This window comes from Somniosus microcephalus, chromosome 15 (genome assembly GCF_052327205.1).
Source record: "Somniosus microcephalus isolate GS21.2 chromosome 15, FLI_Smic_1.0, whole genome shotgun sequence".
Taxonomy (NCBI): Eukaryota; Metazoa; Chordata; class Chondrichthyes; order Squaliformes; family Somniosidae; genus Somniosus; species Somniosus microcephalus.
The window spans coordinates 43,244,603-43,271,472 of NC_141001.1; the positions used below are offsets into that span (position 1 = coordinate 43,244,603).

General features: G+C 48.3%; 1 protein-coding gene across 1 annotated transcript in view; it reads right to left on the reverse strand.

Annotated features, from left to right (window-relative positions):
* Nucleotides 1-26,870, reverse strand: part of LOC147106663 (tetraspanin-32-like) — a 212,866-nt gene that overhangs the window by 40,427 nt on the left and 145,569 nt on the right. The window contains exon 6 of the mRNA XM_086007699.1: nucleotides 2,228-2,314. Coding sequence (XP_085863825.1) covers nucleotides 2,228-2,314 — 87 coding nt within the window. The remainder of the gene's footprint in view (nucleotides 1-2,227; nucleotides 2,315-26,870) is intronic.

Sequence of the window (26,870 nt, forward strand, 5' to 3'; positions counted from 1 at the left end):
AATCATAGACACGCTCTCTACTGCTGTCTGTATTCCTAGACACGTTCCCTACTGCTGTCAGTAATCCTAGATATGGTCTCTACTGCTGTCTGTAAGCCTAGACACGGTCGCTATTGCTCTCTGTAATCCTAGACACGCTTCCTACTGCTGTCTGTAATCGTAGACACGCTTCCTACTGATGTCTGTAATCCTAGACAGAGACCCTACTGCAGTCTGCAATCCTAGACACGGTCACAACTGCTGTCTGTAATCCTGGACACAGTCCCTACTGCTGTCTGTAATCCTAGACACAGCCCATACTGCTGTCTGTAATCCTAGACACAGCCCCTACTGCTGTCTGTAATCCTAGACACAGTCCCTACTGCTGTCTGTAATCCTAGACACAGTCTCTACTGCTGTCTGTAATCCTACACCCGGTCCCAACTGCTGTCTGAAAGCCTAGACACGGTCCATATTGCTGTCTGCAATCTTAGACACGCTTCCTACTGCTGGCTGTAATCCCAGACACACTTCCTACTGATGTCGGTACTCCTAGACACAGTCTCTACTGCTGTCTGCAATCCTAGACACAGTCACAACTGCTGTCTGTAATCCTGGACACAGTCCCTACTGCTGTCTGTAATCCTAGACACGCTTCCTCCTGCTGTCTGTAATCCTGGACAGTCTCTGCTGCTGACTGTAATCCTAGACATGGTCCCTACTCCTGTCTGTAATCCTGGACACGGTCCCTACTGCTGTCTGTAATCCTAGACACCGCCACTACTGCTGTCTCTAATCCAAGACACAGTCCCTACTGCTGTCTGTAATCCTAGACGCAGTCTCTACTGCTATCTGTAATCCTAGACGCAGTCTCTACTGCTGTCTGTAATCCTAGACACGCTCTCTACTGCTATCTGTAATACTAGACGCAGTCTCTACTGCTGTCTGTAATCCTAGACACGGTCTCTACTGCTGTCTATAATCCTAGACACGCTTCCTACTGATGTCTGTAATCCTAGACACAGTCTCTACTGCTGTCTGTAATCCGAGACACGGTCCCTACTCCTGACTGTAATCCTAGACACAGTCTCTACTGCTGACTGTATTTCTAGACATAGAAACATAGAAACATAGAAACAGAGATAGGAACAGGAGTAGGCCATTCGGCCCTTCGAGCCTGCTCCGCCATTCAATGAGATCATGGCTGATCTTCGTCTGAGATCATAGCTGATCTTACCAGTTCAGTACCCCGTCCCCGCCTTTTCTCCGTAACCCTTAATCCCCTTAGCCTTCAGAAATATATCCAATTCTCTCTTGAAAATATTTATTGAATTAGCCTTCACAGCCCTCTGTGGCAGGGAATTCCACAGGCTCACCACTCTTTGAGTGAAGAAATTCTTCCTCATCTCTGTTTTAAATGATTTGCCCGCTATTTTTAGACTGTGGCCCCTGGTTCTGTGCTCCCCGGCCATTGGAAACATTCTCTCTGAATTCAGCCTGTCCAGGCCTGCCATAATTTTATATGTTTCGATGAGATCCCCTCTCAATCTTCTAAACTCCAGTGAGTACAAGCCCAAACTATTTAATCTCTCTTCGTAGGTCATTCCCGCCATTCCAGGTATCAGCCTGGTGAATCGCCGTTGCACTCTTTCCATGGCAAGAACATCCTTCCGCAGATGGGGCGACCAAAACTGTACACAATACTCCAGATGCGGTCTCACCAGCACCTTGTACAGCTGTAGTAAGGTATCCCTATTCCTATACTCGAACCCCCTTGATATGAAGGCCAACATACCATTTGCCTTCTTAATCGCCTGTTGCACCTGCATGCTCTCCTTCAGTGACTGGTGCACAAGAACACCCAGGTCCCTCTGCACTTCCCCATCTCCCAATCTATTGCCATTTAGATAATAATCTACCCTCCTGTTTTTACCCCCAAAGTGGATAACCTCGCATTTATCCACATTATAGTGCATCTGCCACGTATCCGCCCATTCCCCCAACCTGTCCAAATCGCACTGTAGCCTCCTGACATCCTCATCAGAGCCCACCCCTCCTCCTAGTTTAGTGTCGTCAGCGAATTTGGAAATTACTGCTGTCTGTAATCCTAGACACGCTCCCTACTGCTGTCTGTAATCCTAGACACAGCCCCTACTGCTGTCTGTAATCCTAGACATGGTCCCTACTGCTGTCTACAATCCTGGCCGAAAATCTTTCATGCTGTCTTTAGTTCCAATACTTGCCGTACCTTTTGAGGAGCACCATCTGCAAAGCATGTTTCGTTCTCAACACGGCTGTAGTGGCTGAATGTTGAGTTTTTTCCACAGCAAGAAAACTATAACAGAATAGAGACGGGTTGGTTTAATTAGCTACACCTCACAACACAATACTGTGTTACGGAACTGCATTGGGCGATCCTGGGCTTTGTGCAAAACATCACCCAATAAGAATTCAGATTGTGATCAAAGTCATTGTTAAAATTGGAAGCTACATGTCCTAATGATTTGGGTTCATGTAGCTTCTGATTTTAACAATGAATTTGTTCACAATCTGAATTCTTATTGGGTGCTTTAGAATGGAAGGATTTAGAATCATTTAGTCTTTTCCGCCATAATTTCCCCGCCTCCCTTGACCCCAATCCTGAAGGTTCTGACTCTTGTTGTGGTCATTGGCAACTCCTCGGTACCTCACCTAAGTGGCTATTCTTCATGTATGAACATAGAGAATGAATGAGTTATTCAGCTGTGGAGGGCATCACAGCCAGACATAATCATTTCCTCCCTCAATGTCCATACACACACACGCACACATTTTAGCTACAGTCACTGGACTGCAATCAGGAAGAGAAACACTGGCTGATTCTTTCCTTTCCTAGTCCGGGGCCACTGACACCAACTCTGGTATTCCTACTACTGCCTCTAATTGGATCAGCTAACTTAGCACAGTCCAGAGATAGAGCCTAGAGTTGCTGGTCTGTTTGGCTCAGTACCATACAGGGCAGTGCATTTCCCAACCGACCCATCTAGAGAACATTTAGAAGACCCATCATTGCAAGGTTCTGCTGGCCACTTGGGCAGTCCCACGGGGAAGCGAGGGTCAGGATTTTGGGTGCACGTGTGCGCCCCAGGTCCTGTGTGCCACAATTCATGGCGGACAAAAAAGTGGGACAAAGGATGATTATGCTGCTGTCTAGCAACAGGTTCCTTGCGAAGGAGAAGTTATGGTAATGAGGTGCCATGCAAAAGGTTGGGTGAGCTTTTCACCAGTGCTCATTTCACCCGATAAAATAGGTGCTCAACCAATTCACTGGTATGCTGAATTTGGATCCTTAAAGCTAGTTCACTCAAAACGTGTCTGTATTTTCTTTTTAGGAAAAAGCTTTAGGCTCACTGCACTAATTCCTTTTGCTGGGGAGGTTGCCACTTTTGCATCTCAGCATAATTTGTTTAACACACTTTCCTACATTATCGATGGTTGCTGCAGCAAAGGAAGTTGCAGCAAACAAGTGCTGTGGATGGGGATTCTTCTGAGGGGCTGCTAATGCATTCCACGATTTAGAGAAAGAAGATGAGTTCCTAAAATGGCAGCTGCAGCACCGGTGATCTTTTGTTAGGCACCTGTCACTCCTCGCGGAGCTGCATTCACAGACCCTGTCACTCCTCGCGGAGCTGCATTCACAGACCCTGTCACTCCTCGCGGAGCTGCATTCACAGACCCTGTCACTCCTCGCGGAGCTGCATTCACAGACCCAGGCACTCCTCGCGGAGCTGCATTCACAGACCCAGGCACTCCTCGCAGAGCTGCATTCACAGACCCAGGCACTCCTCGCGGAGCTGCATTCACAGACCCAGGCACTCCGAGCTGGGCATGTCAGAGGACACCTGTTTTTGTCACTGAGGTGTCACTGAGCTATGCCATCTGTTCCAGACAACTTTTCGGGCAGGGGTGGCTTTTCCCTTTACTTTGAGGGTTATCACAGTATTAAGCTTTTATGCCACTGGATCCCTCCAAGCCACTGCACAGGGCACATAACTTTCACTTTCCCAGGATACAGGGTGTCGTTGATGGCACCCACCTGGGCATCAGGGATAGATAGAAAGGGTTTCCATTCAATTAATGTTCAGATGATGTCTGACCACAGATATTTTAGAATGCAAGTTAGTGCCAGTTACTACATAAGAACATAAGAAATAGGAGCAGGAGTAGGCCATTTGGCCCTTTGAGCCTGCTCCGCCATTCAATGAGATCATGGCTGATCTTCTGCCTCAACTCCATTCACCGGCCTTATCACCATATCCCTTGATGCCTTTACTAGTCAGAAATCTATCGACTTCTGTTTTGAGTATACCCAATGACTGAGCCGCCACAGCCCTCTGGGATAGAGAATTCCAAAGATTCACCACCCTCTGTGTGAAGAAATGTCTTCTCATCTCAGTCTTGAATGGCCTACCCTTTATCCTGAGGCTCTGGCCCTTGGTTCTAGACTCCCCAGCCAAGGGAAACATTCTCCCAGCATCCACCCTATCAAGCCCTGTAATAATTTTGTATGCTTCAATGAGATCCCCTCTCATTCTTCTGAATTCAAGAGACTACAGGCCTAGTTTACTCAATCTCTTCTCATACGACAGTCCCGCCATCCCATTGTGACCCTTTGTTGCACTCCCTCTATGACAAGTATATCCTTCCTTAGGTAAGACCAAAATTGTACACAGTACTCCAGGTGTGGTCTCACCAAGGCCTTATATAATTGGAGTAAGACTTCTTTACTCCTGTACTCAAATCCTCTTGTAATGAAGGCAAGCATACCATTTGCCTTCCTAATGGTTTGCTGCACCTGCACATTCACTTTCAGTGACTCATGTACAAGGACACCCAGGTCCCTTTGAGCATCTGCATTCCCCAATCTTTCACCATTTAGGAAATACTCTGCCTTTCTGTTTTTTCTACCAAAGTGGATAACTTCACATTTATCCACATTATAATCCATCTGCCATGTTCTCGCCCACTCACTGAACCTGTTGAGATCCCCTTGAAGCCTCTTCACATCCTCTTCGCAACTGACACTGCCACCTAGCTTTGTGTCATCAGCAAATTTGGAAATGTAACATTTAGTCCCCTCATACAAATCTTTGATATAGATTGTGAATAGCTGGGGCCCAAGCACCGATCCCTGCGGTACCCTACTAGTCACAGCCTGCCATCCTAAAAAAGACCCATTTATCCCTACTCTTTGTTTTCTGTCTGTTAACCAATTCTCAATCCATGCTAGTATATTACCTCCAATTCCATGTGCCCTAATTTTGTTCACCAACCTCTTGTGTGGGACCTTATCGAAGGCCTTTTGAAAATCCAAATACACCACATCTACCGGTTCCCCTTTGTCTACTCCACTAGTTACATCCTCAAAGAACTCCAATAGGTTTGTCAAACAGGATTTCCCTTTCATAAATCCATGTTGACTCTGCCCAATCTTACTATTAGTTTCTAAGTGCCCAGTTATTGCATCCTTTATAATAGATTCCAGCATTTTCCCAACTACTGATGTGAGACTAACAGGTCTGTAGTTCCCCGTTTTCTCTCTCCCTCCTTTCTTAAATAGCGGGGTTACATTTGCTATCCTCCAATCTGCAGGAACCGTTCCAGAATCTATAGAATTTTGAAAGATGACAACCAATGCGTCCACTATCCCAATGGCCAACTCTTTCAAAACACTAGGATGTAGGTCATCCGGTCCTTGGGATTTATCGACTTTTAGTCCCATTAATTTTGCTAGTACTGTTTTTTTACTAATAATAATTTCTTTAAGTTCCTCATTCTCACCACACCCTTGGTTTTCTCGTATTTCTGGGAGGCTTTTTGTGTCTTCCTCCGTGAAGACAGAAACAAAGGGGGTGATTTTCATTCAGAAGTCGGGAAGGAGGCGGGACTACAACTTTCGGGGTTGTAGTCCCGCCTCCATCGAGATGCGGCCAATCCACGTGATTTTAACTTGATTGACCTTGTTGAGCCCGCCCAGCGGGCTCAGCAGGCCAATTAAGGGCCACCCGGCAACAGGTGACGTCACAGACTGAAATTTCATCTGTCAAGACGTGTTGACAGATGAAATATCAGTGTTTCAGCTGTCTGAAGCTGTCAAACACTGACAGTCTTACTTCTGACCTGAGTCCTTCTACGCAGACTCAGTTAGAAATCTCACCAGCACTGAAAGCTGCAGGCTGTCACTTTTGACAGATTGCAGCCATTCTGCTTTCTGTGCCGGCTGAATGATGGACTCCCGAAACCTAGAGGAAGGAAGGCTGTAAAGGTAAGTATAGGTAATTTAAACTTCTTTACACACTTTAGACACACCAAACACACTTACCTTTGCACTCATGCACCCATCACTCACCTGAACACTGACATCTCGACCCCTCCAAGTCCTTCAACCTGACGGCCTGACTCCTCTAACTTGGCGTGGTTTGAAGCCGTCGGGAATCTCACACGACACCCCTCAAAATAGGGATTAGGCTAAAAACTGCCTGTTAACTACCTGTTAACAGGCAGTTAATTGGCACTAATCCCTTCCCGCCTCGGGTCGGCGGGTCCCAGTGCGGGGCGGGTACCCACCTCCTTTGAAACTTACATGGAGGCGGGTTTTGGGCGGGATGGTGTCGGGACCCCCGAATTCGGGAATTTAACCCCCCGCACGCCTCCAAGGCACACTGAAAATTGACCCCAAAGTATTTATTTCATTTCTCTGCCATTTCCTCATTCCCCATTATAAATTCTCCTGTCTCTGACTGTAAAGGACCTACATTTACCTTCGCCAGTCTTTTCCTTTTCACATACCTATAGAAGCTTTTACAATCTGTTTTTATATTTTTCGCTAGTTTGTGCTCATATTCCATTTTCCCTTTCTTTATCAATTTCTTGGTCCCCCTTTGCTGATTTCTAAAAAGATTCCAATCCTCAGGCTGACCGCTTTTTCCGGCAACTTTATAAGCTTCCTCCATTGACTTAATACTAGCTTTAATTTCTTTTGTTAGCCATGATTGGATCACTTTTCCTTTTGGGTTTTTATGCCCTAGAGGAATATATATTTGTTGAAAATTATGCATTATTTCCTTGCATGTATGTCCACCTCCATACCTTTTAATGTAGTCTCTCAATCTACCATGGCCAACTTGTCTCTCTTACCCTTGTAGTTTCCTCTGTTTAGATTGAAGACCTTAGTTTCAGATTGGACTACATCACTCTCAAACTTAATATAAAATTCAAACATATTATGATCACTTGTCCCTAAAGGCCGCTTTACCACAAGATTATTGATTAGCCCTTTCTCATTAAAATCAGCCAGGAGACTTACCCACCGATTTCCTGCTCCATTTCAGCTCTGTTTCAGCTGTCTCCTATTTTAGACGGCTCTTCTGAGCAGGCAGCCAGGACACCCACCTGAAGCTGATGGGGGTTTTTTCTTTAAATACGCAGATTGAGGTCCAATGACATCATCAGTCTCCGCCTGCCATTTTAACTGGTGGCCTCAGCATGGTCCCTCCTGCTGTCTGTAATCCTGTGAGTGGGCAAGCTGCTGTGCCTTGGGAAGACAGTGGGAAGAGGAGCCATGGCCAGAAGAGGCCTAAACAAGTACTTTTTAAACTTTTTGTTAAACTTTCCTTGTGGGACCTGGAGGAGCAGGAGTACTCCAATGTGAGACACTTCCGAAAGCCCTCATCCCGCGATTTACCCGAGTGCCGGCAAATATTCCATTGGACCCAGCTGGCAGCCTCCTGTTGTTCAATATTCCGCTCCGGCCTGCTGGCCAACTGATTGGGGGCATGCAGATAAGGCCTGGGAGTTAAAATTGCCCAGGCCTCATGTTGCCAAGGCCAGCGTGGTTTGACGCTGGACGCAGCCCCCACCTCTGCACACTTGATTCCTGCTCCGGGTTAAAATTGGGCCTATCGACTGGTTGGGTGGCTGCTGGGAGACTCTGTAGCTATGTTTGATGAGTTGTTGCAAAACTCCTGAGAACGAGTGGAATGTAAACATTATAAGGTACATTCCTCAACCCAAATTATTGTGCAGCACATCACTGACATGCTCAAACAAAACTTCTGCCGTTAAAACTGCTTAGGCATGGTGGTTCTCTGTCGTCCTGCCAAGATCTCGGAAATAATCACTGCCTAATAATCACTGCCTGCTGCACGTTGCGTAGTTTATACAATAAAGAGTCCTCATGCAGCAGGATGATGGGAAGCCCATGTTAAAACAGTACTAAAGGAGGATGAGGAAGAGGAGGAGAAAATGAAAGAACATAAGAACATAACAAATAGGAGCAGGAGTAGGCCTATCGGCCCCTCGATCCTGCTCCGCCATTCAATGAGATCATGGCTGATCTACCTCAACTCGTGTTTCCTGCACTATCCCTATATCCCTTGATTCCCTTAATATTCAAAAATCTATCGATCTCTGTCTTGAATATACTCAACGACTGAGCCTCCACAGCCCTCTGGGGTCGAGAATTCCAAAGATTCACCACCCTCTGAGTGAAGAAATTTCTCCTCATCTCAGTCCTAAATGGCCGACCCCTTATTCTGGGACTGTGATCCCTGGTTCTAGACTCCCCAGCCAGGGGAAACATCCTCCCTGCATCTACCCTGTCAAGCCCTGTAAGAATTTTGTATGTTTCAATGAGATCATCTCTCATTCTTCTAAACTCTAGAGAATATAGGCCTAGTCCACTCAATCTCTCCTCATAGGACAATCCCACCATCCCAGGAACCAGTCTGGTGAACCTTTGTTGCACTCCCTTTATGGCAAGTACATCGTTCCTTAGGTAAGGAGACCAAAACTGTACACAATACTCCAGGTGTGGTCTCACCAGGGCCCTATATAATTGCAGCCATGATCTCATTGAATGGCGGAGCAGGCTCGAAGGGCCGAATGGCCTACTCCTGTTCCTATCTCTATGTTTCTATGTTTCCTATGTTACTCAAATCCTCTTATAATAAAGGCCAATATACCATTTGCTTTCTAATTGCTTGCTGCACCTGCATGTTAACTTTCAGTGATTCGTGTACAAGGACACCCAGATCCCTCTGAACACCAACTTTTCCCAATCTCTCACCATTTAAAAAATACTCTGCTTTTCTATTTTTCTGACCAAGTGGATAACTTCACATTTCTCCACATTATATTCCATTTGCCATGTTCTTGCCCACTCACTTAGCCTGTCTATATCCCCTTGAAGCCGCCTTGCATCCTCCTCACAACTTACATTCCCACCCAGCTTTGTATCATCAGCAAACTTGGATATATTACATTTGATCCCCTCATCCAAATCATTGATATAGATTGTGAATAGCTGAGGCCCAAGCACTGATCCTTGAGGTACCCCATTAGTTACAGCCTGCCAACCCAAAAATGACCCGTTTATTCCTACTCTCTGTTTTCTGTCCGTTAACCAATCCTCAATCCATGCTAGTATATTACCCCCATCCCATGAGACCTAATTTTGTTTAATAACCTCTTGTGTGGCACCTTATCGAATGCCTTCTGAAAATCCAAATACACCACATCCATTGGTTCCCCCTTATCTATTCTGCTAGTTACAACCTCAAAAAACTACCAGATTCGTCAAACATGATTTCCCTTTCATAAATCCGTGTTGACTCTGCCCAATCCTATTATTATTTTCTAAGTGCCCTGTTACCACGTACTTAATAATAGATTCTAGCATTTTCCCTACTACTGATGTCAGGCTAACTGGTCTGTAGTTCCCCGTTTTCTCTCGTCCTCCTTTCTTAAATAGTGGGGTTACATTTGCTAAGAAGCAAAGATGCAGCCAAGAAGATTGCTGTAGCAGTCACTTGTTGATAACTGCTTCCAGTAGCACCTGGATCTGGCTCCTGGACAAGTATTCCAGTTGAATGAAATACCAGGTTATTTTTTTCTATCTGCTATTGTTTAAATGCCATCTTGCACCATTCTATCATCAGCTGCAATTTTAATATGACCCTTCACAACAGAAGCAATCTGCACTAAAGAGAAATAAAGTGCTCGAATTTGATCAAGTGATATTTACCTAATGACGTGCTTCAACTGCCTTCTGGAAACCACACTTTCCCTATTGCCACGAATTACCTCAGAGCCGCTCACGTTCCACTGCAGTAACTCACCGGAAGTGTGTCAGAAACTATGGCCTAGAAATTCAGTATAGCCAGTTTTGGGGCGCTAACGTTAGCGCCCGCCCGACTTTAGCGCCCGCCCCAAAGTTGCGCCCCCTTCGCCGAAATTCAGTTGCTTCGCCCTAAGAGGTTGCTGGAGCGCTAAAAGAGGCGTTACATGACTATCTTTAGGCGCTAAGCCGGCGGTGCAGAGGGATAGCGCCGAGGCGGGGCGCAGCGCGGGTGCGGTCATTTTTTGATTGACAGCAGACCCCGTGGCGCCGGCCAGCTCTTAAAGGGGAAAGGGACGATTTGGTCTGCTGCCACGCCCTGCACACTGCAGCTTTCAAACTAGGCCTCAACACTGCTGCTGAGGCCAAGGAGCCATGGCAACGCATGATAAGGCCCGTGAGCGTGCCCTGCGCTTCTCAGAGCGTGATCTGGATATCATGCTGACAGCATTGGAGAAGAGGCGCAGGATCTTGTTCCCAGACAATGGCAGGAATCCCACCCACCGCGTCTACACCAAAGCCTGGAGGGAGATCGCCACCAGGGTGTCGTCCTACGGCGATGCCCCCCAGGGACAAGGTGCAATGTCGGAAGAAATACAATGACCTGACCAGGATTGTCAGGGTGAGTACCCTTTCCACTCTCCTCCTCATTCTTGCATGTACACCTGACATGATGGGCAAAGGGACCTGAAAGGCCTAATGGGCAGCCCTCAGCCAGCAGCTTTGGGACAGTCATGAGCATCAATTGCACATTCTGCACTTTACACACTGGCCAAGCTATTCCACCATGGGAGGCAGTGCACACTAGATCAGGGCTACACTCTAGCCAAGCTATTCCACCATGGGAGGCAGTGCACACTACGTCACGGCTACACACCGTACTTAGAGCCCGTCCTTTCTCTTGCAGGCTAAACTTGCGAATAATCGCAAGCGCCGCGACATCACCGGGGGAGGCCGCGCCAAGTTCCAGAAGCTCACTCCCCTGGAGGAGTGCGTGAGTGGCCTCATGGGAGGCCGCGTGATTGTGCCCAGAGCGTGCGGAGAAGCCGACCCTCCGCTGCCTGGCAATGGTAAGGACCTCGCCTTTTGGCCCTCTCTTGTCGCACTTGCGCATCCGAGCTACCTCCTTTGCCACTGTGCCACCAATGCACTGAATGCCACCAGTCATGACTCCCTCGCTGACGCCCTCTCCTCACTCTGAAGCTACTCTTGTGCCTTCCTGCTTTCAGCTGGTGACGAAGAGCTCCCTGAAGCTGCCAGTGACAGCCCCTCCGAACAGGAGGAGGAGGAGGAGGAGGAGGAAGAGCAACCCGGACCATCAGGGGAGGACTCAGGTCCCGCAGCAGAGGGCGAAGTGTTGGACACGTCTTCCCTGGACGAGAGCCTGGAGCAACTTTCGGAGGGGAGTGCAGCTGCTGGGACCAGTGGCGTCCAGCCACCCAGGAGGGCTGCGGGTGGGCCGCGGCCTTCCCCCCAGAGGGGGGAAGGATCGGAGGGGAGTGCAGTTGCTGCGGACATTCGGCGCCAGCAACGTGCCAAGGGTCGCCTAGCTCGGACCCCTGCTCCCCAGCGGGAGAGTCCCGCCTCCAGTCCGGCCACCTTCACCTCGGAGGCGGTGTGCCAGCTGGACCAAATGGCTGAGGATTCGGACCGCCGCCACACAGAGCTCATGCAGGTGGTGGGACGGATGCCTGAGGCCATCGAGTCGCTGGCGACCAGTGTGCGGGAGTTTGGGGCATCAAATGCCGAGAGTGGCCGGATGATGATGGAGGTAGTGGAACGGATGCCTCCGGCGATGGAGTCGCTGGCTGATGCCGTCAAGTCAGTGGCGGATGTGATGCGGGCGCAGACCAGGGCAACAGGGGCACTCACTGCTGCCACACGCGCTGCCTCAGCCAGGCATCGCCAGGACACCCGCTGCGCTGCAGCAGCACAGCGATCCGCCCTTCGGCTGATTGGTGCGGATCGTGCAGTGCGTGCCCGGGCGAGTGCCAGCGTGCGACATCACCAGCCAGCGCCTCCAATACGCCAGCTTGCCCACATTGCGCCATCCGTCGCCGCCACTCCCCCAGTGGAGCGTCAACGGCAAGCGGCTGGAGCTGATGGTGACCATGCACATGTGTGCCAATCAACAGCCGGCCCCTCGAGGCCCAAAGCCCATGTAGGCCGCCCCCCAAGGCCATCTGGCGGAAGGACATCTGACCCTCAGGCGCCTTCCCCCAGCCTCGCAGCAGCCACTGGGCAGAGCTTGCGGAGGAGCAGCAGGCCGGGCAGGGGCGCCAAAAGGCTGGACAAGGTCTCGCCCTCGCGGGCCACTAAGTAGAGGGTGTGGCCAGCTTTCATTTTATATGGCGGTGAACATCTTTATTTTGCCCATGGTTGTTTTGTTTATGGGTATGTTTTTTGCGTTAAGGCCGAGGTTGAGGCCTGGTTTGTTCAAATGTGGAGTTACTCCTCCCCAGGTTGTGGGAGTGAGTCGTTTGTTGCACTTTTTGTGGGGGCCGTTGATTGTTTTTGGGATTCATGTGGGAAGGGGTTTCATTTTTGTCAAATATAAATTTATCTTTATTCAGACAGTGTCCATGGTTGTTCTTGTTAGTCTTTGTTGCCTTCGCCGGCTGAGGGCTTGCGGAGCGGCTGCATTCATCTTGCTTCATGGCCACAAGGCATTCCCTGACAGGGGGCTTAGAAGTTACGTTCAATAAGCTGCCGACGGACGGCCCTTGGACCTTGTCGCTCCCTCCTGGGAACGTACTCCTCCTCCTCCTCCTCCTGCTCCTCCTGCTCCTCCTCCTGAGGTGGTGGTCCAACGTCAGGTGGCAGTGCCTGAATCCTGCGGAGAGCCAGGTTGTGTAGCATGCAGCAAACTACGACAAATTGGGAGACCCGTTGCGGCGAATACTGCAGAGATCCGCCGGAACGATCAAGGCAGCGGAACCGCTGCTTGAGGACCCCAATAGTTTGCTCGATGATGTTTCTGCTCCTTTGATGGCTCTCGTTGTATGCCTCTTCAGCAGCGGTCCTGGGCGCGCGGAGCGGGGTCATGAGCCAGGTACACAAAGGATAGCCTTTGTCCCCGAGTAGCCATCCTCTTGGGGGAGGCTGTGCCTCGAACATGTCATGCACAGTACTCTGCCGCAGGATAAAGGCATCGTGGCAGCTGCCTGGAAAGCAGGCATTGACAGCCAGGATGCGCTGCTTGTGGTCACACACCAGCTGCACATTGAGAGAATGGTAGCCCTTCCGGTTGCGATACTGCTCGCCATGCTCCAGAGGTGCCCGCAAAGCCACATGCGTACAGTCAATGGCGCCCTGCACCAAGGGGAAGGCCGCGAGTCTAGCAAATCCCACTGCACGCTGATGCTGGCTCTCCAGGGCCATGGGGAAGGAGATGAATTGGCGTCTCCTTCTGAAAAGGGCATCGGTCACCTGGCGGATGCAGCGATGCACGCCGAACTGGGATATGTTCGCTATGTCCCCAACAGCGGATTGGAAGGAGCCGGTGGCATAGAAGTTCAATGCCACCATCACCTTCACTTCCACCGACAGAGACGTCCTGCACCTGAGCTTTGGACGCAGATCTCTGCGAAGCAGGTGGCAGATCTCTGCAACCACCTCCTTTCGGAATCTCAGCCTTCTTACACATCGCGCGCCACTCATGGTGAGGTAGGAGCGCAGCTGGCGGTATACCCTGACTGGGTAAGGCCTATGTTGCCGACACCTGTTGCCCCCTCTGCCTCTAGCCAGGGCTGCCCCTCTGACCCCGCGTCTGCGAGCCCTACGCACATGGCGCTGAAACTCCGCGTTGGCACCCCATGCAGCCCCCATCAAATGCTGGCAAACAGTCAAATTTCCAACAGGGCACTTGCAGCGCTTTGACCTGAGTCCAAAAATACCTGAGCTATTGCTGCACGAAACCAGTTAGCTCTCCTCCTTGTTGTGTGTCCAGAAATCCGTTGCACAAGAGTGTTTGCTGCAAAATGGCTGCCCTTTATACTGCAGGGTACGTGCCCTTTAATTTTCGCTCCCCGGGGCCCGCGTCGGCTGTGTTGCGTTCCATTTTACAAACGCTCTGGCCGCCAGCCGCACAATGGGGCGGTCCGACTGAAGTTTGGAATCGGGGCGCGCAAAGGGCGTTGCACGAGGATGTGACGTCATTTTCTGCGCGCGCAGCCGGGCGGGCGCTAAACTTTACGCCGGCGCTAAGGGTCCACTTAATTTGGGGCGAGGCGCAAACTGCGCTGCGCCCGGGCGCTACACGCATAGCACCCGAAATTCACTTCTCTTAAGGCGCTAACTGCTGGCGCAACCAACTGAATTTCTAGGCCTATATGTACACGTATAAACGGAGTTTCCACGGCAATTTCGGCAAAGTTACCGTGGCAAAGCGTGAGTAGTTCCAAGGTTTCTTCGTAGCGCCTAACCTACTACTATGTTTACGTGCTTCTTGACTGGCATAGCAACAGGAGTAGTCCAATCAGATAGAAAACTGCAAGTTTTCTAGCACCTTTTACGACCACTGGACGTCTCAAAGTGCTTTACAGCCAATGAAGTACTTTTGAAGTACAGACTAAGAAAGACTACGAAAAATTCAAAAAAGGGTTTAGAATGCATGTACGTAAACGCACAAAGTGTGGTGAATAAGGTTGGTGAGCTACAAGCACAATTAGCCGAGTGGCAATATGATGTTGTGGCAATAACGGAAATGAGGCTTAAAAACAGTGAGGACTGGGCACTTAATATAGAAACATAGAAGATAGGAGCAGGAGTAGGCCATTCGGCCCTTCGAGCCTGCTCCGCCATTCAATGGGATCATGGCTGATCATCCAAATTCAGTACCCTGTCCCTGCCTTCTCCCATATCCCTTGATCCCTTTAGCCTTAAGAAATATATCCAACTCCGTCTTGAATATATTTAATGAACTGGCCTCCACCGCCCTCTGTGGCAGAGAATTCCACAGGTTCACCACTCTCTGGGTGAAGAAATTCCTCCTCATTTCAGTCCTAAATGGCTTACCCCTTATCCTTAGACTATGACCCCTGGTTCTGGACTCCCTGGCCATCAGAAACATCCTTCCTGCATCTAGTCTGTCCAGGCCTGACAGAATTTTATAGGTTTCGATGAGATCCCCTCTCAATCTTCTAAACTCCAGTGAGTATAAGCCCAATCGACACAATCTCTCCTCATACGTCATTCCTGCCATCCCAGGTATCAGCCTGGTGAATCTTCGCTGCACTCCTTCCATGGCAAGAACGTCCTTCCTCAGGTAAGGCGACCAAAACTGCACACAATACTCAAGGTGCGGTCTCACCAAGGCCCTGTACAGCTGTAGCAAGACATCCTTGTTCTTGTACTCGAACCCTCTTGCTACGAAGGCCAACATACCATTTGCCTTCTTAACCGCCTGCTGCACCTGCATGCTTACCTTCAGCGACTTGTGCACAAGAACACCCAGGTCTCTTTGCACTTCCCCTTCTCCCAATCTATTGCCATTCAAATAATAATCTGCCTTCCTGTTTTTGCCACCAAAGTGGATAACCTCACATTTATCCACATTATAGTGCATTTGCCATGTTTCTGCCCAATCACCCAACCTGTCCAAATCGTACTGGAGTTTCACGACATCCTCCTCACAGCATACCCTCCCACCCAGCTTTGTGTCATCTGCAAATTTGGAGATATTACATCCAATTCCCTCGTCCAGATCATTAATATATATTGTGAACAGCTGGGGTCCTAGGACCGATCCTTGCGGTACCCCACTAGTCACTGCCTGCCACTCGAAAAACGACCCGTTTATTCCAATTCTTTGCTTTCTGTCCGCCAACCAGTTCTCTATCCAAGTCAATACCTTGCCCCCAATCCCATGTGCCTTAATTTTGCACGCTAATCTCTTATGTGGGACCTTATTGAAACCCTTCTGAAAGTCCAAATACACCACATCCACTGGTTCTCCCTTATCTATTTTACCAGTTACATCCTGAAAAAATTCCAGTAGATTAGTCAAGCACGATTTACCTTTTGTAAATCCATGTTGACTTTGTCCGATCCTGTCACTGCTTTCCAAGTGCTCTGCTATTACATCTTTTATAATGGACTCTAGCATTTTCCCCACTACCGATGTCAGGCTTACTGGTCTATAATTCCCCGCTTTTTCTCTACCACCTTTTTTGAATAGTGGGGTAACATTAGCTACCCTCCAATCCATGGGTGCTGTTCCAGAGTCTATCGAGTTCTGAAAGATGACCAGCAATGCATCTACTATTTCTAGGGCCACTTCCTTAAGTACCCTGGGATGTAGATTATCAGGCCCTGGGGATTTATCGGCCTTCAGTCCCATCAATTTTCCTAACACCATTTCCCTACAAATACTCATTTTTTTCAGTTCCACCCTTTCATCAGACCCTATGTTCCCCGGCATCTCTGGGAGGTTATTTGTGTCCTCATAATCATCATAATAATACAGCACAGAAAAAGGCCATTCAGCCCATCGTGCCTGTGCCAGCTCGTGGAAGGAGCTATCGATTAGTCACACTCCTCTGTTCTCTTCCCATCGCTGTCAGTTTTTCCTTTTCAAGTATATATCCAATTCCATTTTGAAAGTTTTTGAATCTGCTTCCACTACCCTTTCAGGCAGGGCATTCCAGATCATAATTCACGGTGTTTAAAAAAAAAAAATTCTTCATCTCTGCTCTAGTTCCTTTGCCAATCATCTTAAATCTGTGTCCTCTGGTTACTGACCCACCCACCACGGGAAACAGCCTCTCCTTAATCACTCCATCAAAACCCCATACAATTTTGAACACCTCTATTAAATCTCCCCATAACCTTCTGAGGATGGAGCTTTGGGGCAGGCCAGAGATGACCATGTGGCGTGAGAGGAGAAGCCATTAGAGACCAATTGTGGGCGCAGCCAAAATCGAATTGAATTGTGAAACACGCTTGAGGGGCTGAATGGCTTACCCCTGTTCCCAATGCAACACCAAAATGGATTACAATCTGGCCAGCATTTAGTCTCCAATGGCCTCCCCTCGCATGCCACACAATCACCTCTAGCATGCCCCAAACCTCCACCCTCCTGATTGGTGTTATCCCTTGGAGACATCATCCATAAACCTGGAGTCAGCTTTCAGAAGAATGCCAATGACACTAACTTCACCTCGCCACCAACTTCACCTCTCCACCAACCTGAACAGAACCAAAATATGTATTTAGTTGGTCTGCCATTTCTTTGTTCCCCATTATAAATTCCCCTGATTCTGACTGCAAGGGACCTATGCTTGACTTCACCAATCTTTTTCTCTTCACATATCTGTAAAAGCTTTTACAGTCAGTTTTTATGTTCCCTGAAAGCTTACTCTCATATTCTATTTTCCCTTTCTTAATTAATCCCTTTGTCCTCCTTTGTTGAATCCTAAACTGTTCCCAATCCTCAGGATTATTGCTTTTTCTGGCCAATTTATATGTCCTCTCCTTGGATCTTATGCTATCCCTAATTTCCCTTGTTAGCCACGGTTGAGTCACCATTTTTGTTTTATTTTTATGCCAAACTGGGATGAACAAATTCTGTAGCTCATCCATTCAGCCTTTGAATGTTTGCCATTGCCTATCCACCGTCAACCCTTTGAGTGCCATTCCCCAATCAATCCTACCCAAGGGTACAAGTTGTTCAGAAAAGATAGGGAAGGAAAAAAGGGAGGTGGGGTGGCAGTGCTGATTAAGGAAGACATTGTAGTGTTGGAAAGGGAGGATGTCCTTGAGGGGACAAGGGCAGAATCTATTTGGTTAGAGTTGAGGAGCAAAAAGGGTGGATCACGCTATTAGAGTCATAGGGCAGGATTTTCATTCAGGAGTCGGGTTGGAGGTGGGACTACAACTTTCGGGGTTGTAGTCCCGCCTCCATCGAGATGCGGCCAATCCACGTGATTTTAACTTGATTGATCTTGTTGAGCCTGCCCAGCGGGCTCAGCAGGCCAATTAAGGGCCACCCAGCAACAGGTGACGTCACAGACTGAAATTTCATCTGTCAAGAGGTTTTGACAGATGAAATATGTGTTTGAAAGCTGTTTGAAGCTGTCAAACACTGACAGTCTTACTTCTAACCTGAGTCCTTCTCCACAGACTCAGTTAGAAATCTCTCCTGCACAGAAAGCTGAAGGCTGTCACTTTTGACAGTTCGCAGCCATTCTGCTTTCTGTGCCGGTGAGATGAGGGACTCCCGGGACCTAAAGGAAGGAAGGCTGAAAAGGTAAGAAAAGGTCATTTAAACTTCTTTAATCACTTTAGACACACCAAACACACTTACCTTTGCACTCATGCACACATCACTCACCTGAACACCGACATCTTGACCCCTCCAAGTCCTTCAACCTGACGGCCCGCCTCCTCTGACTTGGCGTGGTTTGGAGCTGTCGGGAATCCCACACTTCAACCTTAAAAATAGGGATTAGGCTAAAAACGGCCTGTTAACTACCTGTTAACAGGCAGTTAATTGGCACTAATCCCTTCCCGTCTCGGGTAGGCGGGTCTGAGTGCGGGGCGGGTACCCGCCTCCTTTGAAACTGGCATGGAGGCGGGTTTGGGTGCGGGATGTGGTTGGGACCCCTGATTTCAGGAAATTAAATCCCCCCCCCTGCCATGCCTCCAATCCCGACTCCACGGCCCAATGAAAATCCTGCCCATAGAGTCATAGAGTTATACAGCACAGAAAGAGGCCCTTCGGCCCATCGTGTCCGCACTGGCCATCAAGTCCTGTCTATTCTAATCCCATTATCAAGCACTTGGTCCGTAGCCTTGTATGCTATGGTGTTTCAAGTGCTCATGAATGCTTCTTGAATGTTGTGAGGGTTCCTGCCTCTACCACCCTTTCAGGCAGTGAGTTCCAGATTCCAACCACCCTCTGGGTGAAAAAGTTTTTCCTCAAATCCCCTCTAAACCTCCTGCCCCTTACCTTGAAACTATGCCCCCTGGTTATTGACCCCTCTACTAAGGGGAAAAGTTCCTTTCTATCTACCCTATCTATGCCCCTCATAATTTTGAACACCTCAATCAGGTCCCCCCTCAGCCTTCTCTGCTCTAAGGAAAACAACCCCAGCCTGTCCAGTCTCTCTTCATAGCTGAAGCGCTCCAGCCCAGGTAACATCCTGGTGAATCTCCTCTGCACCCTCTCCAATGCAATCACATCCCTCCTATAGTGTGGTGACCAGAACTGCACACAGTATTCCAGCTGTGGCCTAACTAACATTTTGTACAGCTCCATCATAACCTCCCTGCTCTTATATTCTATGCCTCGGCTAATGAAGGCAAGTATCCCATATGCCTTTTTAACCACCTTATCTACCTGTCCTGCTGCCTTCAGGGATCTATGTTCATGCACACCAAGGTCCCTCTGATCCTCGGTCCTTCCTAGGATCCTACCATTCATTGTATATTCCCTTGCCTTGTTTGTCCTCCCAAAATGCATCACCTCACACTTTTCAGGGTTAAATTCCATTTGCCACTGTCCTGCCCATCTAACCATCCCGTCTATATCGTCCTGTAGCCTGAGGCTTCCCTCCTCGCTAGTTACCACTCCACCAATTTTCGTGTCATCTGCAAACTTACTGATCATACCTCCAACATTCATATCTAAATCATTAATGTACACTACAAACAGCAGAGGACCCAGCACCGATCTCTGCGGTACACCACTGGATACAGGCTTCCAGTAACAAAAACAACCTTCGACCATCACCCTGTGCCTCCTGCCACTAAGCCAATTTTGGATCCAATGTGCCAAATTGCCCTGGATCCCATGTGGGACTTTGTCAAAAGCCTTACTGAAGTCCATGTAGACTACATCAACTGCACTACCCTCATCTACACACCTAGTCACCCCCTCGAAAAATTCAATCAAATTGGTCAGACATGATCTCCCCCTGACAAAGCCATGCTGACTATCTCTGATTAATCCCTGCCTCTCCAAGTGGACACTAATTCTGTCCCTCAGAATTTTTTCCAATAATTTCCCTACCACTGATGTTAGACTCACTGGCCTGTAATTCCCTGGTTTATCCCTACTACCCTTCTTGAACAATGGTACTACGTTAGCTGTTCTCCAGTCCTCTGGCACCTCCCCTGTGGCCAGAGAGGTTGTGAAAATTTGTGTCAGAGCCCCTGCAATCTCCTCCCTTGCCTCACACAGCAGCCTGGGATACATCCCATCAGGGCCTGGGGATTTATCCACTTTTAAGCCCGCTAAAGCCACTAGTACAGATTGAGCGTCCTGAATCCGGCAACCTTGGGACGAGCCCGAGCCGGTTTTCGTGTTTTTCCGGACTTCGGAAAATGTTTCTGATGTCCGAAGTCCAGAAATATCGCAACCTGGGCTCAGGCGTTTCCAGACTTCGGCCATTAGAAACGCGTTCCGAGTCCGGAAATGCCTGGGCCACTCCGCGTAGCACTGATGCGTTTCTCTGCCCCTTCCCTTCTGTTAAAGGGGAGGGACGCTGCGAGCTCTGCAGAGCATCCGATGGCCCACACTAGGTCACCAGGGCGGTGTGGTGCCGTGGTTGCAGCCTGGCGGAAACACTTAGTGGAGCTGTGCAGATTAAGGAGGATAAAACACAACACTAAAGTTTTATTGCATCACTCGCATTTTTCACAGGATTTTTCAAAAAAAGACGACAAAAGTTAATGGCTTTTTGAAGTACAGGTTGAGCATCCAAAATCCGGATTTCCGGACTCCGGAACATTTTACGGATTCCGGATGACCCTGTCACCAAGCGTCCCAGAGTCCGGATTCCGGAACACCTCGGATTCCAGAACTCCGGATTTTGGACGCTCAACCTGTACCTCTTCCCTCTCAATACTAATTTGTTCAAGTATATCACAATCCTGCTGCCTGATTTCTATGCCTACATCACCCTTCTCCATAGTGAACACAGATGCAAAATATTCATTTAAAACCTCACCTACATTTTCCGGCTCTACACACAGATTGCCACTTTGGTCCCTAATGGGCCCTACTCTTTCCCTGGTTATCCGCTTGCCCTTAATATACTTATAAGACACCTTGGGATTTTCCTTTATTTTGCCCGCCCGTGTTTTTTCATGCCCCCTCTTCGCTCTCCTAATTTCTTTTTTAAGTACCCCCCTGCACTTTCTATACTCCTCTAGGGCTTCCACTGTTTTTAGTCCTTTGTATCTGCCAAAAGCCTCCCTTTTTTTCCTAATCCATTCTTGTATATCCCTTGACATCCAGGGTTCCCTGGGTTTGTTGGTCCCACCCTTGACCTTTACGGGAACATGTTGGCGTTGTACTCTCTCTATTTCCTTTCTGAAAGACTCCCATTGCTCTGATGTGGATTTTCCTACAAGTAGCTGATCCCAGTCCATTTTGGCCAGATCCTGCCTTATCATATTAAAATTGGCCTTCCCCCAATTTAGAACCTTTATTTCCGTTCCATCTTTGTCCTTTTCCATGACTACCTTAAATCTCACCAAATTATGGTCACTGTCACCAAAATGCTCTCCTACTGACACATCTACCACTTGCCCGGCTACATTCCCTAGAATTAGGTCGAGTACTACCCCCTCTCTTGTAGGCCTTTCTACATGCTGGCTCAAAAAGCTTTCCTGGATGCACTTTAAGAATTCCGCACCCTCTAAGCCTTTCACACTCTGACTATCCCAGTTAACCATGGTGTGGAGATGCCGGAGTTGGACTGGGGTGGACAAATGTAAGAAGTCACACAACACCAGGTTATAGTCCAACAGTTTTATTTGAAATCACAAGCTTTCGGAGCGCTGCTCCTTCGTCACCTGATGAAGGAGCAGCGCTCCGAAAGCTTGTGATTTCAAATAAAACTGTTGGACTATAACCTGGTGTTGTGTGACTTCTTACATTTATCCCAGTTAATATTGGGGAAGTTGAAATCCACTACTATTATTACCCTATTATTTCTACACTTCTCTGAGATTTGCCTACATATCTGTTCCTCTATCTCCCCCTGACTGTTTGGGGGCCTATAGTACACTCCCAGCAAAGTGCTTGCCCCCTTTTTGTTTGTATGTTCTACCCATATGGCCTCATTAGAGGAACCTGCTAAGATATCATCCCTCCTTACAGCAGTAATTGACTCCTTGATTAATATTGCGACACCCCCTCCTCTTTTACACTCCCCTCTGTCTCGCCTGAAGATTCTATACCCCGGAATATTGAGCTGCCAGTCCTGCCCCTCCCTTAACCATGTCTCTGTGATAGCAACAATATCATACTCCCATGTATTCATCAACACCTTCAATTCATCTGCATTACTCGCAAGACTCCTTGCATTAAAATAAATACCATCCAGCCTTGCCATACTCCCTTGTGCCGTTACATATTTGCTCTGCCTTCCAGGCTGACTTGTTTTTTCCTCTATATTTGGCTGTGCATCACCCCCTAGTATAGCTCCACTCCGTATCCCATCCCCCTGCCAAGTTAGTTTAAATATTGGGGGTATTCTACAGGCCTCCAAATAGTGAGAGGGAGGGAGAGGAGCAAATCTGCAGGGAAAATGCAGAGATATGCAAGAGCTATAGAGCGGTGATACTGGGGGGCTTTAATTACCCAAATATCGATTAGGATAATGCTAGGGTAAAGGGAAAGGAGGGGGAGGAATTTCTGAAACGTGTTCAGGAGAATTTCCTTGACCAGTATGTTCTTGGCCCATCAAGGAAGGAGGCATTGCTGGATCTGGTGCTGGGGAGTGAGGTGGGCCAGGTCGACCAAGTGTCTGTGGGAGAACACTTGGGTACGAGTGATCATCGTATCATAAGATTTAGATTAGCAATGGAGAGGAGCAAGGAACAATCTAGAGTGGAACTTATAAACTGGAATAGGGCTAACTTCAATGGGATACGAAAGGATCTAGCCAGGGTAAAATGGAACCAAAGACTGACAGGAAAAACTGTAACGGAACAATGGGTGATCTTTAAGGAGGAGATGTTCCAAGTACAGGCTAGGTACATTCCAACAAGAGGGAAGGGTAAGGGAACCAAAGCAAGGGCTCCTTGGATGACGAGGGAGATTGAGAAGATGATGAAACAAAAATAGAGGGTGTATGATGAATGTCAGGTGAATTCTTCAAGGGAGAACCAGACCAAATACAATGGCCCAGTAATTCCGGGCACAACGCGTGAGTACGGACGGGGTACTCACGCGTGTGCCCGGAGGAATTGCCGGTTTTCAGCATGCACAGCGCATGCGCTGAAAACCGGCATTTCCTGTCCTCTGACCCAAGGGGTTAAGAGGCAGAACGCGCGCGACTGCACAGGCAGCGCGTGCACAGTGAAATTCCTTTTTTTTTTCAGAGTTGCGCGTGTGTAAAGGCCTCCGGTCTTTATGCATTGAAAAACCACACGTAAGTACTTAGTTTTTCAGGTAAGTGGGCTTTTAGTACAATTGAGAATTTTTTTTTCCACAGGTTTGTTATTTTTAAAGAATTTACAGTAAGGTAAGTTTAGTTTTAGCCCCGATTTTTTATATAATTTTTTTTTTCAAATTTTAAAATTATTGTTTAAAATAGCTTTTCAGAGTTCTTTATTGTTCATTTAAGTAGTGCAATGTTTTTTTTAATTTTCTTTCAGGTTTAAGTAGTGTTTTGGGGCCAGGAGTTTTCATGAGTTTGACAGCTCTTACTGTCAAACTCATGAATGAGTTTCCCCTCCCCTGATTGGCTGCACAGTGCTCACCTGATCCCAGCCGGCACATCGCACTAACTACGCCGCTGGATCTGGTAAACACATTGCGCCGACATCTGAACCGGGCCAGTGACAGGAAATGCAAGAAGGCCCGGGCTTCAGATGTCGGCGCGCCGGGTGAGTGAACATCGGGGGCTTGCACGCGCGGCAAGCTCCCGATCCTAATTTTAGGGCCAATAAGTTGAGAGGGAAAGTGAAGATGAAAATAAGATTGGCAAAGAGAGAATAGGAAAGTAGAATGGCGGTTAACATAAAAGGGAACCCAAAAATCTTCTACCGACATATAAACAGTAAGTGGGTAGTAAGAGCCGGGGTGGGGCCTATTTGGGACAAAGAAGGTGATATATGCTTAGGGGCGTAGGGCAAGGCTAGAATACTCAATGAGTACTTTGTATCGGTGTTTACTAAGGAGGTGGATGTGACAAAATATCGGTATAAGTGGAAAAGGTAGAAGCAATGGAAGGGGTGAAAATTGATAGACAGGATGTACCAGAAAGACTGGGTATGCTTAGAGTGGATAAGACACCTGGTCCAGATGGCTTGCATCCCAGGTTGCTAAGGGAATTGGGGGAGGAGATAGCAGAAGTGCTTGCCATAATTTTCCAATCTTCCTTAGATGCGGGGGAGGTGCCTGAGGATTGGAAAGTGGCAAATGTGACACCATTGTTCAAGAAAGTGTATAAGGACAGTCCTAGTAACTACAGGCCAGTCAGGACAATCCTGGTAACTACAGGCTGGTCAGGGCAATCCTAGTAACTACAGGCCGGTCAGGACAATCCTGGTAACTACAGACCGGTCAGGACAATCCTAGTAACTACAGGCCGGTCAGGACAATCCTGGTAACTACAGGCCGGTCAGGACAATCCTGGTAACTACAGGCCGGTCAGTTTAACATCAGTGGTGGGTAAAGTTTTAGAAACAATAATCAAGGAAAAAATTAACAGGCATTTGGAGAGGTTTGAGCTAATTAAGGAGAGCCAACATGGATTTGTAAAAGGCAGTTCATGTTTGACTAATCTAATTGAATTTTTTGATGAAGTAACAGGGAGGATTGATGAAGGGAATGCAATGGATGTTGTCTACATGGATTTTCGGAAGGCATTTGACAAAGTACCACATAGAAAGCTGGTTAACAAAATTGAGGCTCATGGAATAGATGGGTCAGTGGCAGCTTGGATAAGGAATTGGCTTAAGGACAGAAAACAGCGAGTTGTGGTAAATGGCTGTTTTTCAGACTGGAGGATGGTAGACAGTGGGGTTTACCAAATGTCACTGCTGGGGCCACTGCTTTTTTGATATATATAAATGACCTGGATATTGGAATACAGAGTAGAATTTCTAAATTTGCCAATGACACCAAACTTGTGGGTGTGGCAAACAGGGAGGATGATACCAATCGACTACAACAGGACATATAAAGGCTAGCAGAATGGGCAGACAAGTAGCAGATGGAACTTAATACAGAGAAGTGTGAGGTGATGCATTTTGGCAGAAGGAACAGGGAGAGGCAATATACACTTAATGACACAGTTTTAAAGAGTGTGCAGGGACAGAGGGACCTGGGAGTTAATGTGCATAGGTCCCTGAAGGTGGCGGGACATACTGAGAGAGTGGTTAACAAAGCATATGGGATCTTGGGCTTCATAAATAGAGGTATTGTACAAAAGTAGAGAAGTTATGCTGAATCTTTACAGAGCATTGGTTAGGCCACAACTGGAGAATTGCGTCCAGATCTGGTCACCACACTTTAGGAAGGATGTGAAGGCACTTGAGAGGGTGCAGAGGAGATTTACCAGAATGGTTCCGGGGATGGGGGATCTTAGCTACAAGGACAGGTTGGAGAAGCTGGATTTGTTTTCATTAGAGCAAAGGAGGTTGAGGGGTGATTTGATAGAGGTGTACAAGATTATGGCGAGTTTGGATAGGCTAGACGGGGAAAGGCTGTTCCCACTAGTTGATGGTACATGCACTAGGGGACACAGATTTAAGGTTTTGGGCAAGAGATACAGGGGGGACGTGAGGAAAAACTTTTTTACGCAGCGAGTGGTGAGGACCTGAAACTTGCTGCCGACAGAAGTGATGGAAGGGGAGACACTCAGGCCTAGAAATTCAGTTGTTTGCGCCAGCCGCTAGCGCCTTAGGAGGAGGAGAAGTGGGGCGCTAAGCGGCTAGCACCCGGGCGCAGTGCGATCTGCGCCTCTCGCGAACTTCAGTTAAGATTTAGCGGCGGCGCAAAACCTTTGCGCGCGCTCAGCTGCGCGCGCAGATCCTGACGTCATTTCATGGTGCAACGCCCTTTGTGCGCCCCGAACCGGAAATTCAGTGGCGCCGGCCTATTGTGCGCCTGGCGCCCTTAGTGACTGGTAGAGGGGAACGGTTCCTAGTCGCTGCGGGGCGCGGGGGGCGCTAATTAAAGGGGACTCCTCCTGCAGTATAAATGGCAGTCATTTTGCACCACTCCTTCTTTGTGAGAGACGGATCTTTGGAGAGAGAAAAAGGTAGAGAGTTTTCTGGTTTGGCTCAACACTCGCACAGGTACTTGTGGCTTCAGGCCACAGCTTTGCACTTGTCTTTAACTTCAGTGTCATAGCATTGATTGGAAACATATAATGGGGGCTGCAATGGGTGGAAACGTTGGGCTTCTCCATTGCATTCAAAGGGCTCAGAGACGCCGTCAGAGAGTGCCAGTCATGGCCAGACGGAGAAGGGGCAACAGGCGTCGGCAAAGGAGGCCTTACCCACCCAGGGTATACCGCCAGCAGTTCTCATATCTGAACATGTCTGAGGAGCAGTGTGTTCAGAGGCTGCGATTCAGAAGGGCGGTGGTCACTGAAATCTGCCACCTGCTTTGCGGAGATCTGCAGCCACAGCTGAGGAGCAGGACGTCTCTGTCGGTGGCAGTGAAAGTGACGGTGGCTCTCAACTTCTATGCCACCGGCTCCTTCCAATCCGCTACTCGGGACATTTCCAACATCTCCCAGTTTGCGGTACATTGCTGCATCCGCCAGGT